The 15,639-nt window shown below is 46.5% G+C and overlaps 3 protein-coding genes across 3 annotated transcripts; 2 read left to right on the top strand and 1 right to left on the bottom strand.

The window, feature by feature from the left end:
• Positions 1-105: 105 nt before the first annotated feature.
• On the top strand, positions 106-2,838 carry N7482_002889 (cytochrome monooxygenase aflU; the record flags this gene model as incomplete). Its single annotated transcript, XM_056685014.1, has 9 exons — positions 106-307; positions 361-709; positions 817-1,204; positions 1,278-1,388; positions 1,453-1,619; positions 1,691-1,861; positions 1,915-2,024; positions 2,104-2,376; positions 2,435-2,838. 9 exons carry the CDS (start codon positions 106-108, stop codon positions 2,836-2,838), a joined length of 2,175 nt encoding a protein of 724 aa, XP_056548620.1.
• A 628-nt stretch (positions 2,839-3,466) lies between these two features.
• On the top strand, positions 3,467-5,871 carry N7482_002888 (putative poly(ADP)-ribose polymerase PARP; the record flags this gene model as incomplete). Its single annotated transcript, XM_056685013.1, has 6 exons — positions 3,467-3,533; positions 3,606-3,719; positions 3,776-4,072; positions 4,146-5,102; positions 5,157-5,239; positions 5,305-5,871. 6 exons carry the CDS (start codon positions 3,467-3,469, stop codon positions 5,869-5,871), a joined length of 2,085 nt encoding a protein of 694 aa, XP_056548619.1.
• Positions 5,872-11,320: 5,449 nt separating this feature from the next.
• On the bottom strand, positions 11,321-12,181 carry N7482_002887 (Adenosine kinase; the record flags this gene model as incomplete). Its single annotated transcript, XM_056685012.1, has 4 exons — positions 11,321-11,357; positions 11,413-11,526; positions 11,612-11,802; positions 12,074-12,181. 4 exons carry the CDS (start codon positions 12,179-12,181, stop codon positions 11,321-11,323), a joined length of 450 nt encoding a protein of 149 aa, XP_056548618.1.
• Between the last annotated feature and the right edge of the window lie 3,458 nt (positions 12,182-15,639).

The raw sequence follows: 15,639 nt of genomic DNA, 5'->3' as shown, positions 1-15,639 counted from the left end.
TAGAGCGAGTGATGCCTTCATAAAGGAGGGACCGTTCCCACGTCTCTATCGCTCACAGATATTACTCTGCCATTGCATCTGTCTCATTCTATTCAAGAAAGCATCATGGCGGGTCCACTTATTTGGGGAGCCAGTGGTCTTTTGATCTACCTTACCGCCAAAAGCATCTACCGACTATATTTCCACCCCCTTAGGAAGATTCCGGGACCAAGACTAGCAGCTATTAGCAGCTATTATGAATTCTACTTCAATGTCATCCACAGAGGAACATTCATATGGCATCTCGAGGGATTACATCAAGCCTACGGTGAGTAGTTCTCGTTCACTCGCATATGTGATCTAAAAAGCGTTCCTGGCTAGGGCCCATTGTTCGTGTCAGCCCGCGCGAGGTACACATTAAGGATCCCAACTACTATGACGAGATTTATGCTTCCAGTGGCCGAAGGCGAGAGAAAGATCCAGCTGTAGTCGGCCGGTTTGATATCCCCGGTTCCTCCTTTTCTAGCATCACACCCGAGACCCATCGGCAACGCCGAGCGCCGGTGGAGAGATTCTTTTCAAAGGCAGCAATAACAAAGTCCGAGAGTACAATTCAGTACTGCTTGGATAAACTGGTCCAACATATTGAGCGTGCTTATCATTCTCACAAGGTGATTAGTCTTGATGCGGGCTTCTCTGCGATGACATCAGACATCATCCACCAATATGGGTTTGGCTTCAACAGCGGAAACCTTGACCAGGAAGACTTCAATGAAAATCTGAGAGATGGAGTCAGCGGGCTCTTTCTAATGGGTCATATCGCTTTTTTCTTTCCAGTCATACAAACCATCATGAACGCACTCCCCCCTCCGTGGTGAAACGTATCAACCCGTACGCACTCGCTCTGAAGGATCAAAAGGATGATATCCGGAGACGGGTCCAGGAAGTTCTTTCTGGCCAGAAAAGTGAAAGTGGCTCTATAATTGAAAAGCTCTCTAGTCTCGATATGCCGGGGCATGTTCGGGATCTTGACCACCTCACTGATGAAGGATTTGCACTGGTAATTGGAGGCACCGAGAGAACTGCCAGGTCTCTTTCATATGGCTTCTACCACCTCCTTAGTGAGCCACATGTGCAAACGAAATTACGCCAAGAACTGCGGTCATTGATGCCGATGCCCGACTCGAAGCCTACGTGGAATGAGCTCGAGCAGTTACCGTATTTGGTGGGGACCATCTCTTCTCTCACATTCGGTCCAAATTTCCAACCTATTTGCAATATTTCTCACATTTTACTAGACTGGAGTTGTTTTAGAGACTCTCCGTCTCTCGACAGGAATCGCTAGTCGATCCCCCCGCAATGCGCCTACAGAAACTTTAGTGTACAATGACTATACAATCCCACCCAATGTATGTGGTCCATTTCCTATACACCTCATCATTCAAGAAGATACTTACCAGTTTTCACTTTCAGACTCTTATTAGTCAAACGAACTATTTTGTCCTTGTAGACCCAAACATATTCCCCGATCCGCATGCCTTCGACCCCGAAAGATGGACCCGAGCTGCCGCCAAGGGTGAGCGATTAGATCGGTACCTGGTTAATTTCTCCAAAGGCAGTCGTAATTGCCTGGGCATGAAGTATGTTTGGCTTTTCAGCTTTTTTGTTCTTTCCCATGGAATTATCATTGCTGACATGTCTTGTCATACAGCCTTGCCTACGCAGAATTGTATCTTGCTATCGCGATCCTTATTCGCCGATTCGACCTCGAGTTGTTCGAGACGACGAAGAAGAATATTGAGTTCGCACGCGACTTTGGGACTCCATTCCCTGATGAAGGAAACTATAGCATTCGGGTTTTGGTGAAAGGAATTGTTGAGGAGTAAGGCTGTATTTACTTTTACTCTCATCGACTGTTCAGACGCGCCATTATAGTGCGGGTAAGGAAGAGGCGTGCCGGTCGGTTAGCGGACACGGCCGCCTGAATATCAGTTCAGCATATTCTTGGTCCGTTCAATTAGCCAGTGGAGCTTTTAAGGCGCCCAGTGTGTGTGGGGTTGTTGTCGTGGGGTGTGGAAGGAGATTCGCCACAAAACCGGCTTATCTCCGCTTGTGAATGCTTAGCCCGACGACAATTATTCGCGTCAGTGACATTTCACGATTTCTGGGAAGATACTCGAACCTCACACTTGACACTTCTTGCCCCTTCACATCCCACTCTACCGACTTCGATCAACTCGACCAACTCCATCTACTCCATCTACTCCATCAAGATGCCTTCCGACGCGCACGTCAAGGCAGCTCTGGCTCTCATCAAGAGCGATACTTCCAAGCTGCTGGGCCTGACCGTGGGTGATCACAAGAATGTCCAGCCGGGCCAGTTCATTCCTCGCGCTGGTCAGTACCTTCTTCTACCGCCGTTTGGTGTAAGCACGCTCTGATCGGCTCTGTACAGACGCTCAGTCCCCTCCCGAGCTCTCGTTCGCCGGCCTTGACTCGAGCAAGACCTACCTTGCCGTGGGCCTCGATATCGACGCGCCGTTTCCATCATTTGGGGTCCTCGGACCTATTCTGCACTGGATTCAGCCTGGTATGAAGGTCACTGAGTCTGGCACTCTCACCACCACCGTTCCCTTCGTCGCCAACTACATCGGCCCCGCACCGCCCCCAGGTAGCTCGCCCCACCGCTACATCTTCTTCCTCTATGAAGAACCAGCTGGCTTTGATGCAAAGGCACATGCTCCTCCTAACGGCCAGAAAATGGGTAACTGGAACCGCACACGCTACGACTTTGATGCCTTTGCCAAAAGGATCAACCTCGGCTCCATTGTGGCTTCCAATTATTTCACCAGCAACTAGGGGGCACTAAGGGGGGATGGACTTGATGACACATGCAATGCTTTGATTTTTGGGAGCTTCTTTTCCCCTTTTATGTGAGAGGGGCTGGATGTCTTCCGCTCATAACATGATTATGCCTTTATCTTGTTGCCTACAAAGGATAACTAGGATTTTATAGTTGCTCAATTACAGCTTGGTTTGCACTCTACTTCAGTGTATGACTCATCCTAGTGTAAGAAATGCATCAATGGCAAGGTAGTTCCCGCTATGAAAGTGATATCTCTGACAAAGCTATAGAGCAGCAATGTTGACGGTCTCCACTCTCAACAAGTAGCAAACATTTCTCGTAATACTATTATGAATTCAATGTAATTTCAAAATCACTTGGCATCCCCAGAAATATTTCGATGGCCCACTCAGACGGACTTGAATATCCATTCACATCAGACCTGCTGCCTTATATTACAGATCGCTGTGGATCGCCAGCTACGAGGCAGCAATCCTCCTCCATCTCCAACTTGGTTTTTCCAATATTCTCAACTTCCTGACCTCACACATCTTTCCAAGGCTCGAAACCACCGGAGCTTGAGCTTGACACCCAACGCACGGATTTGCCTTTCTCAACCAACTGCCAGAACTAGTGCCAAAAATGACGCCAACGTCATTCGCCGGAGTCGTCATTGCGGCCAGCGGGAACATCCCGGGTCAGAGACACGGTTAGTGGGTTTTGTATTTGTCGATGGGTTCGATGCTTGCAACACTACGCGGAGCACTCACACGTTTCCTAGAAGCCATCAAACGCATGGTTGAAGACTGCGGGGCAACATTCGAAAAAAATGCCAGCAATTACTGCACCCACCTTGTCACCACACAGATCCATGTCGATATCACAGGCAGAAACGGTGAGTGGGGAACCTTGCCTCAACCATCGGCCATATGGACTAAGAACTTCTGGTAGTGTGCATGCTCAAAATGAACACCAGTTGCGAGATCGTCAGTTTTGGTTGGCTGTTTCAATCTATTCTAGAAAAGCATCCTGTCAATACCGAGGCCTATTTGCTCACACCGACTGCAAACGTGGGCTTAGCGGTATCCCAGCCCAAAGAAGAATTTGAAGCCGTCACAGAGAGCAATAAACGAAAATATGGGCCCGAATCTGACAAACTCAATGGGCTCCCGAAAAAGCGAAAGAGCAACATACGGGTCTATCACAGACAATTGGCCGCCCTCGTGGACGACCAATATGACAGGAAAGGTGGGTGCTCCATGAAAGCTCTATCTTATGGATTGATATGCAACCTATATCGCTGACTGAGTTTGTTATTTAGGGGCAGACGTAGCCATTTGGATGGACGAACATTACGTGAGATGGGATGCGACTGTGGTCAGCAATCTATCGGAGCTCCCAACAGCCATGGTCAATACGCGTGCACCGGGTTATATGATCCCAACAGCCATGATCAATACGCGTCCACCGGCTAATATGATCCCAACAGCCATGGTCAATACACCTGCACCGGCTTACAAAGTTGAAACTCATCGCCTGCAACTTCTTTACAATTTCCACACCGGCAGTTATCGCACCTGGTTCCGGTTGGTCGATGAAGGGTCTAATCATGGAGAACTTTATGGCTGCGGCGATGTGGTCTCAGCAAAGTCCGAATTCAAGAGACTATTCAAGAGACTGACTTCAGTATCCTGGGAGAAGCGTCACTCTATCTCGAAAGAGAAGCCATTTGTCTTTATTCAGCCTTCTTTTCGGGAGGAGCAGAATTGTGTTCCACTAGCCGACCAGGCAGAGGTCCGGTACAAGCTCCCTACGGGAGTGCCGAAGGTGCTGAATCTGCTTTTTGGCCACAGTAACAGATCAGCAGTCCATCAATTCTTCAAAGATGTGGCTATCAGTCGAGTCAAGACGGTCGACGAAGTTCAGCTCAGTGACCATACCCTACGAACTGGCATTGCCATTCTAAAAAGAATTACAACACTCTTAACAGAGACTCCCAAGATCAGGGGAACCCGCAGCAGGTCGTCCGAGCTAGTCCAGTCAGAACTGGTGAATTACCTGAGCCAATGCTATCGTGGTTTAATGTGGATCGGAAAATCTTCAGCCTCCCACCCAGGACATGCCAACCTTGACTGGGTTAGGCACGAGCTTCAGGATGTTCATCTTTTGCTTAACCTGCGAGTTGCTCTGGAAATGACCCAAGCGTGGGAAAAAACTCTCAAGCGTGAGATGATGCAACAAGCATTTCAAACACTGGACTTGGATGAGATAAAACAAGGTAAGTACTTTCAATCTGGGCGTTGAATTGGATCGAACTGACCGCTTCATATAGTTCGAAAGCGCAGCATGGAGTACGAGGTTTTAGCTACTTACCTCAAAGGGTCAGTGGGGTCACTTCATTCAATCCAATACAAAGTGAGTCTTCCTTACTGGAATACCTGGATTGTTGTATCAGGCAAAGTGTTTAATTCAAATATCAGGAGATCCTCAATATTTTCCGTATTCGGCGGCGCGGAGAACACGAAAGACTCTGTAAATGGAGGTCAGAGAATAAAGACAAAGTCGGTGGCGGACTCCTGCTTTGGCACGGCTCAGGGTGTGAAAAGTTCATCGGAATCCTGAGTCAGGGACTCCGCGTTCGTCTTTTCGAGAGAAGTTCCCAAGGCATGTTCGGCGCGGGAATCTATTTTGCCGACATGTCTGGCAAGTCTGCCCGATACTGCAGTGGGCCTGGTAAGTCGGTGTTTATGCTGCTTTGTGAAGTCGATGTTGGGCGGGACCCCGTTCACTATGACTCTAGCGATACCAACGCAGAGACAACTTTGCGCCGTCAGGGCAAAGTTGGGCTTATTGCCCGTGGCCGCTCGGGTCATATGAAGTGGATGGACGCTGAGGCTGTCCATCGTGACCTCAGAGGTGTCAGCATGCCCGACGTTTCTGCTGGGGGGAAGACCCTCCTAGTTCATGCACTTGCATACAACGAATATGTGGTCTACGACCCGGCTCAGATCCGGCAGCGATATTTATTCCACGTACAGACCAGCTAAGCCGAGCTTCACACTATACCACTGTGGTTAGTCAACTGTGTTGCGGAAGAGCAGAGGAAGGGCATATTTCTGGAACTGTCAACAATGATAAGCTCTACCTTTAGAGATCTATCTCATTTCATTTGATGATTCTCTCAGCTTCTTGCATACTTGAAAACCATATGTCATCTCTATGTACGTACTGCCCATTTTAATATGCGTTTGGGCGGTAGGAGAAACAGTCTCATACAATAACTTCTGGTATGGGCGAGACCTTAGAATACCAGTTTTCGAGCCCGAGCCACAAATTTCCATTTTCTATGATCATATACGGCCCACGACGTCTGAACAAGGAGATTAATATTTGAGCAAATAATTTGCCTCACTGCTCTTCTAACTTCAAAATATTGGGTTGTGCTGTTTGCCATCCAAAATTCCAGTCCTTGCCTCCTCATCCAACGATACGGCTCTAGTTCTCCTTCACAGGAGCTCTCGGCTCCTCTGCTAAACTATGCTATTATTTTATCTCCCTCCCACCCCTATTGGATACTTTGAAGTAAAGTAAACCTGCGTGTCGATTACTCTGCCATGGTCCAATCGGTTCAAACCGTGATCTTGTGGTATAAAGATGTCCTGAGGTATAGGCACCCGGGTTAATCCCTCATGATTTATGCCGTACTTTCGGAATCATTCTACTGACGAGATCTGTAGATTGGTTGAACATAAAATTACCGCGAGATATGTTAACATTTAGGGCAGATGCTATCATGCGGCACCTTGGAGCCGTGGCGCGGGGTGACTTGGATGAGTGGAACGTTATTTAGTGCGCCCATACAGCTTATCCCCCGTATTGCAAGACCCCGATGACTTTACTAGCCCAGGATCTGCAGTGCATCCTGGCCTGTGAAGGCAAGTCAATGGTTTTTACATCTATTTAGGGCCAAAACGTCTAGTGATTTTGCAAGGGTCAAGCTATTAATCGTCAATTAGACAGTTGTGACCGCATTCAAGGAGGCGGTGTTTCTCATCCACGCATTCAATAAGATATTGAACCACCTGACTAGCTGAAGATTTTCTATTCTGCCGGTATATTGCTGATAATTCAAAAACAGCGCTTGAAGCAAACACAATTCCATATTGTAAACATGTGTAAGAATTTCATGAAGCCAGGAAGCTAGAGAAGAGAGAGATGTATAGTAGAAGCATGCAAACTGCAAGATTTTGCAAAAGCCACCGGTCCCGTTCACTTACAAATCTTCATGAGGGCCTGGAGCTTGTCATCATCACCCTTGAAGGTTGAACCAAAGCCGCTAATCACCTTTGCTATCACCCCGTCAGAGCTTTGCAACAGACGCAAGACCCTTTCTATCGCGGGAAGCCTTAGCGGATACTTTGCTTTGCCTGACTTTGTCGAACCGTGGTTGGATTGTCCGCACCACCAGCACATGGGGATTTTCTGTCTTAATTCATAGGGCATTCTTGCACGGATTTTAGCTCTCTTAGAAGCTTTTTTCTCGAGAAGGTTGACCAGTAATGCCGGTTCTTCGGGGGCTCAAGTTTGAGAGATCTCAAAGCAAGGGGATCTGGCTTAACGTTCTGGAGGTCCTCTTGGGTGACTAATTTGACCACATAGCCTAGATCACATCCTCGAATCACAAGATCCTCTTCACGACTGGTCCCCAGATGGAGGCTACTTACTCTACATTACTTCTCCGAACAACATGTGGGCTTGCTCAACATAGGGCCTCAAATACTCAGAGTTCTTCTCCCACATGTTGTCCGGAGAAGTAATGTAGAGTAAGTAGCCTCCATCTGGGGACCAGTCGTGAAGAGGATCTTGTGATTCGAGGATGTTATCTAGGCTATATAGTCAAGTTAGTCATCTTCATCGGTGTGATTGTTGTGCTTTGCTTACAGTTGACAGGTTATGTGCTTTTCTTGAAGCTCTAGAAGCTCAGTTCGAATGGATTCAATCATTAGTTCGATGATTGAATCCATTCGAACTGAGCTTCTAGAGCTTCAAGAAAAGCACATAACCTGTCAAGATGAAGGTGAAAAAGAGGGTCTAAAGGTGGGGGGGGACGAGTCCAACACGTCCGCGCCCGCCCCCCCCCCCCCCCCTAACACAATTTTCTTGTCATCACAACTCGCTCATGGAGACGATACTGGATTACCCATTTCTGATTGATTCCGCCGCTCTTGATTGCCGAAGCTAGATGGGTGGATTTCTGTAAGGTATCCATCCAAGAATGATTCGGGGAAAGAGGATCAGAGTCGCTGACAGTCTCGGTTAAAAGATGCCAGATTTCTTCAGCCATCATCGTATGTGTCTTGGGGTCAAATCATGGATGTTGTGGTTCCCAACTCTTCAAACATTTCCTCCGTGACATCTTTCATGATTTGGCCCCAAGACACATACGATGATGACTGAAGAAATCTGGCATCTTTTAACCCAGACTGTCGGCCACTCTGATCCTCTTTCCCTGAATCTTTCTCGGATGGATACCTTACAGAAATCCACCCATCTAGCTTCGGCAATCAAGAGCGGCGGAATCAATCAGAAATGGGTAATCCAGTATCGTCTCCATGAGCGAGTCGTGATGACAAGAAAATTGTGAGACCAAGTTACGGTCTGCGAGTAAAATGAGGCGCCTTGGGAGGAGAATAAACCAGTAGAGTCAGAAAATTGTTTATGGCGAGTGGACAGCGAGGAGAGGGAGGTGATCAAAAAGTCCTGATGGAGAAATATGTCAGTTTCGGCTAGGCTCAGCCATCTTTTGAAGGTGCCATCGAACGGGATAGTGAGTGGGGATCAAGGCACCGACAATAGCAGGATACTGTGATCCTTGTTGCGAAGGAGCCAGCTGAAAAGAATCAGGTGCATCTAACGGAACAACGAATGTGAGGAAGGAAGAAGAAGGAAGAAACTATGGAGGAGGTGTCCGCTATTATGTAGTGAGCTCTCATGCAAACGGGCCCCATCAGGTTAGTCCGATCAGCTGCTGCCTTCTTCACACATCCCTCAGGTAATTTCCGCATCATCTGACCACAGGGCCTTCGCTCTTCGTCCATCGTCATGTCATGCGTCACAATCTTGCGGGATCGGCTCTGATATAGGAGATCCAGTCGGCCCGGGCAGCAAAAGAAGGAAATTAACAAATGCATAAAGCGGCTAGGCCATGGCAATGGGAACAGGAGGAACACAATATCTCTGTGACTGCAATGCTAGATTTAAACTGGGCCTGGTAGCATGAAAACCAAAAGAGCTTCTGCATCAGGTGGTTTTGATACTTGTTCGCCGATCCCTTCAGGGCGCGATGTCATCGACCCAGGCAGTGCTGCAATCCTCTTCCCACGTCGACCTTCGTCTCCAGATCTCTCGTCAGGACTCTTCCCCTCCAGCGGATTACCCCGACCGTCCTAATGTACCCCGCGATTTCCTATCCTCGGTGTATATCTCTCGCATTCTCGATGATCTCCCCCCTGAATCGCCACCCGCGTCGCAATGGAGCTATGCGGACGTCAGAAAGTCGTCCAGCGCATGCTGCTGTTGGTTCTCCTTGCGATTCGACGTCGGTGCCTTTCCGAGCATGTCTTTAACATGGATTTGACAGAGCCACGGTGCCTACGGCAAGACTTCCGCGCTGAACGTTTTTACAAGAAGTGCGCAAGTTCCCCCAATCCACCCCACCTCTCCCCTGAGCCGCTATTCCTGGCTGCGCCCGGACTTGGAGCAAGATGGCTAACATCCTGTGAATCTAGATTCTTCCCCACGGTATAGTAAGGACTCCCCGCTCATAACGAGACCTCCGCAACATGTGAGATTCCTCACTGCTTCCCGAACAACGCGCTGATCGCCGCCGTCTCCTTGCGCTCCAGTGAAGCAACTGTCTTTGGTATGCGCCTGCTCCACAAGGGTTGAAAATTCAAAGACGAGGTTGCTAAGTATCGCTCTATAGAAAACTATGTCCATGGTACGGCATCCGCAACCCGCTGAACTTTCCTCTCGTAATACGGAACATATCTAAGTGTCATGAATTCTGACCCTCGGTGGTTCCGATATATATCCACAACCTAGAGAGTGATGGCTTCCGTCAATGCAATACTAGAGTATTCTACTTTGAAATTCATTGATATAAGTTGCTTGTTGAGATACCAAGTTGTAGAAATATCGCTTTTACTGCGATTGAGGGTGTTCGGTTTGCGTGGGGCATAAGTTTGAGCTTATATGACCTGCACTCGGTTTTCAAATTACAAACTATGAAACCTAACTTGCCTTTTGAGTATGATGAGCTACCGATGCCTCAAATTTTATTTCCATATGTCTTCCATAGAGGATATAGGTTGTTCGTTGTTGACTCCGTCATCCAAGGTATAGATCGTTATGGCAAAAACTATCTAGCCAGCTAGGGGGCAATTAAACCAAACAAATGATCAGTCCTTGTCCAATAAATCCGGCAAAGTGGCTCTCTTGGGGATATGCGTAGATGCCAAGAGAACTGTTGTCACAGGAAAGCCAACGAGCAGCTTAGCTGACAGGGTCAATGCGGTGCGCCGCGCGATCGGGGTCACCCGGCTCTCACCCTGTCCATTACGCACTCACCCCATGTCACCCAAATCGCGCGACGCTAAAGCGGCGCTCACCCCATTCTCACCCAGGCGGTAGCCCCCCGACTACTGACTGCACATAAGCCACACGCCGGTCAACAAGTAGTATGGTGGATCGACCAAATGCGAATCCTGACTATTTTATGTTTTTTATGCGCTCTTTACTCCTATAAATTCGAGGGTACATATATTTCTTCCTCCCTTTATCTAGCACATACGACCATAGGGTGTGGAGAACAGGGCTTCCCGTCCGCTCAGCCGTACTTAAGCCACACGCCGGTCAGTTAGTAGTATGGTGGGTGACCACATGCGAATCCTGACTGTTGTATGTATTTTTAGATATGGCTGGCTGTTCTTATTCCTGTAAATTCAAGACATTAACAATCTCTGGGAATGGTTTCCGTGACTGCTCTATCAAGTATATGCGAGTATAACGGCGAAGAACGAGTGAAAATTCTTATTATCGAGGATCCGTGAAGGAGATCAGTCTAGTACTTTCGAGAATTCTTATCCGAATGCACATCAGTATTTTAAATATGTTGAGGAAGACTAGACGCGGCACAAGGATCTGAAGCATCGCGGGATTACCAAGCGTGGATCATCTCACCTACTCACGAACTTCTGGCTGACTTGCGGGGCTTGGCTGGGTCACTAGAAGGGTTTTCCAACTTACTGCACAATACAGGGTCTTTCTGCTTGATTACATTTCTATTCTTGGCGATAAGCAAGATTCAGGGGTCAATGATGGACACACCGAAAACGGTTGTTGAAAACCAAAATGCCACTCTTCTCCCCGTGCATGATTTACATCTCGCTAGAACGGGTAGTTGATAGCCACAAAAGGGTCCCATGTCAAGGCACTTCAGACTGGCGTGAAGGACTGCCTTGGAAGCGGGTAACTGGGGGATTTAGTAAGACTGAAATATGACCGCACGTACATAATCATCAACTTACTTTGGGCCCACTTGCTGAATCCCCAGATGTGCAAGCCAATTTCCCATGTCAACCGAGGTTTCCAGTGATTTTTGCTGCACAATGCCGGCGAGAAGTCCTCCCGCGAAAGCATCGCTAAAATCATAGATAGTGAATTAATCTCGGAGCCGTCTTCTGGACCTTTAGGTAGTCGGTCAAACAATCTTTTAGTCACACTCACCCGGTTCCCGTTGTGCCAATGATTTCTGCCGCGGAGATTTTGCGGACAGGAATATCCTTGTGTCCTGGGGTTCCAGAAACCGCAATGACTGTAGGAGAAGACCCTTGGGTTACTAAGACTACCCGAGATCTGTTTTCATTTGCCTTTGGCAAGTTTGCGAGATGTCCGGCGATCGTAGGAATATCCTCAGACTTGTTCCGTGTTAGTGCGATGGAACTCACATCGCGGTAGAGTAATATTTTTAAGCATAAAGTAGGTAATCACCTCTAGCCCATGGGACTGCGCCCATGCCCGAGCCTCACTCTCGTTGCCAAGAGATAATCCCAGTAGGGTTCGGTTCAGTCCAGAACATCTTTAAACGCAGTAGAATAGAGGGAGCAGATAGTGACATCACAAACATCTAGCGAAGCTCTCAGTCATTGAGAGTAGGTTGTCGAAGAATAATACTTGGAAAAGACCTACCTTGTTCTTGGCCGCGGCCTCCTTCGCCAAAGCTAAAGCTGCCTCGGGGTAGACGGTTAAGTGGTACCCTCCAACGAAATATATTTTCATACCCGAAGGCCTGAACATCTATTTGAAGTGTCGGCGAGGTCAATAAGCAAGATCAATCAGCGAGACCGTATAATATTACCAAGCAGTGGATTTTCCAAACATAGTAGAACTGGCATTTTGTCGACTTGTCGATGGGTGAAGTGTGGAAAGAGGGGGTGTGGCAGGCTATCAGGCTACCAACACCGACCAGGGCCTCTAGTCACCCCGCCCTGCGAGATTCCGCTGAGTGCGAGCTTAGTTTTCTTTTCTTTTCTTCCTTTTTTATAGTTCGGAGACAATTCTCTGGATAAACTCACTAGTGCGGAAGAGAGTATTTCACAAGTTCACTCCCGCGGTGAGATATTGCAGTCCCGAGCAAGAGAGTATAGGATCTGTGCGTGGGATCTAGCACTGTCAGGTTGCTCATTCACTGAATAGTTGAATAATAGATAATCGGATCCTTAGTCTATACGGTCAATTCTTGTTCTGACAACAACTTTCGCTGGCGGACCATTCCGCGCGGGTGTGAAGGAGCCTGTAGCATTTACCGTCGAGCCAAGGAGACCAACTGTACGGAGTACTCCGTACTATAGGGCTCAGAGGCCAATAGAGCGGGTGGTTTGTATTAGTCCCATCTATGCGAAATTTTAATATTAATCCCATTTATACAACAGTTTACATAAGAGCCCGGATGGTCTAAGGGTAAGATTCTCCCTTTGGGTGGGAGAGATTCCGCGTTCGAGTCGCGGTTCGGGCCTTCGTTTCATTTTTTGCCTCCTTTAATACTTACGCCGCCTACCCCGCCTACCCTAAAATATTATAATGTTAATATTAATAACCTTAACTATTTAGAGAAAATCCTATGGATTTCTACCTAGTAGAGAGCTAATCCAACTCTAGTAACTTTTTTACCATGAAGTAAAGTAGAAACATAAGTAAGACCTCTACTAATTCTACAAGATAGATTTAGTCAAAAAAATTGTAGCTTAGTTGTACCCTAGATCCTAACTCAGTCTAAATCCCTACTAATAATGATGCGCAGTTTGTGCATACCGAGTTCAAAGGTATTCTGATTCCTGATTAGGACTCGGGAGAGTCATGCACGGACAGGTTTGGATTGGGGAGATGGATTCCGGCGGGTACAGTCCCTACCTACTATGAACCCAGCTCATATCCGCCAATGCTACTTGATTTACATCAAGCACGACTGAGCCAAAAATATTTTCAGGGCTGATGCTTTCAATAGGAATATATTGCCTTCAATACTAGGGTGGATCTCTGTCCAGTAGCCATGGACTGAGGATCACTCATGGTCACTCATCGCTAAATCTGTGATCAAAGATTATGCATTTTTGTGGGTCTTTTCGTTGCTGTATGGCTTCCCATTGGATGATATTACCTTACCGCCCGCAGATATTCTGCCAAGCTCCCTACCTACCCCATCAAAATTTCCTATTACGGTCGGTACAGACAACTTTCCGGACACCCCCCTTGCAATTTTAAAATATTACATAAGATTCTGCCGGCAGATGTTGCCATGGTAGCTATATTGGCTATCTTGGCTGTCTGGCTATATTGGCTGTCTGGCTATATTAATATGTAGTGTACCAGCCATCTGCGTCGATAATCGCCTATACACGCCTTCATACTATCTAATAGTCTTTATAATATCTCATGATCTATACAAGACCACGCTGTCTGCGCAGCTAATATTAAGAACGACCGCGTTGCTTCATTATTTCGCATATAATATAGCTTAGGAAACATCTTCAATAGCTTATCTTTTAGCAACGCCCAAAGATTTTCGATAGGGTTTAAATTAGGCGAATAAGGCGGCTATTCTATAACAATATAGCCTTGTTCTTAGAGCTAATTACGTACGCAATATGCAGTGTATACTGGAGCGTTATCGTGCATAAAGATAGCCGATCGATCCGATATAGATTAAGATAATAACGTCGGTAGCTATTGTCGATATGTTTCGAGGATTCGTATGCTATTAACACTACTACGAGGTGAATCGGAATAGCTATAAAGGGGTATTAAGGCTGTTCGACGCGTACTCCCTACGAAAGACGCCTAAAACATCTATCGAAGCTGTTTACTACATAGTATCGGCTTTACCTCGCCTAAACGAGCTTGATCTTTTCGTCGAATAAACGTCCACTCATCGTTTTCGCTAGAACCTCGCTCAATTAATATTTCATCAGACTAATAGACGTTTTCCCAATCACTCGATATAAAATCACGATATCTCTACGCCTATACAAGACGTAAGCGTACGTTACGCTCGGTTAATTGAGGTCGCTTGATCTTACGCCATTTTCGTAGACCAAGGTCTTTCAAAAGTAGCCGAAGTGTCTCGCGGCTGATCTTATTATCGACAAGATCAAGCAATTCGTTATATTTGATGCCTGGCTTCGTTTGGATAGCGTCGAATAGGAGGTCTCGTTCGAATTTACTAAGGTTACGTGGCCGACCGGAGCGCTTGCGTGAGGTGTTTTCGTGGCCACGAATAGCCTCTTTGAGACACGTATCGATGATTGTAGAGCGTGGAATATGTGGAAATTCGCCTTGTATACGATTATATGACCATTTGGCGTTATTTCGAAGGCTGCATATACGCGAGCGAGTTGATGGTGAGAGTTCTTTGCCTGCACCCATTATATATGTGTGTGTGTGTGTGTGTGTGTGTGAGATAGGGGGGAAAATCTTACATATCCCTTATTCGACGCATTGCTGATGTTATTGTTGATATTATTGTTGATGTTTACTATTGATCTATCATATTTTGATGGTTGCCAGGCGTTTATGGCTAATTTAGTAGGCGGTAAGATTAGGCGGTGGAAGGGTGTCCGGAAAGTTGTCTGTACCGACTGTACTCTCTACTACACACGTCTTACATCATATATATATCTTTGATCTTAGGTACTATATCAAATTTCTAGATTGGGTATTTTGTTAAATTTATCCTAATATTGTAATTTATTTATATAATTCAATGCCTCCCTCTTTGTTTTGTTTTATTCTATCAATCACAATCGACCAAAAAAAAGATATCCGCTCTTGGCCTCTACATGTCTTGAAGTCTTAACCTCTATATTAGGCTAATAAAAAGTCACTACTACGTTATATCCTTTATTTCGATCCGAAATAAGTCTAAATCGCCATTAACAATTTAATAGGTAAGATTCTCCCTTTACGTAGGAGAGACTCCGTGTTCGAGTCACGGTCGGGCTTTTTTCCCTACTTTAGTGTACACCGCTTACCTAAGATTGTAATATTAATATTATTAATATTAACTATTTAACTAGAGAAAATCCAACTTTAGTCATTATATCCCTGGTAGCAATAGTTTGTTATCTCTTTTGCCCCTAAATCTTATTACCCTGATAAATACCTTACCGCTTCTAGGCGCGCTAATTTCTGCCGGTTGGCGGATTTTACTAAGCAATCTTAACAAACGCACCATAGGATCCTTGGCTTAAATATCCCTA

Source organism: Penicillium canariense (assembly GCF_028826845.1).
Source record: "Penicillium canariense strain IBT 26290 chromosome Unknown utg000001l_segment0_segment0, whole genome shotgun sequence".
Lineage (NCBI taxonomy): Eukaryota > Fungi > Ascomycota > Eurotiomycetes > Eurotiales > Aspergillaceae > Penicillium > Penicillium canariense.
Note: the sequence above shows the minus strand (reverse complement) of the source record. Positions and strands in the feature narration are given on the sequence as shown.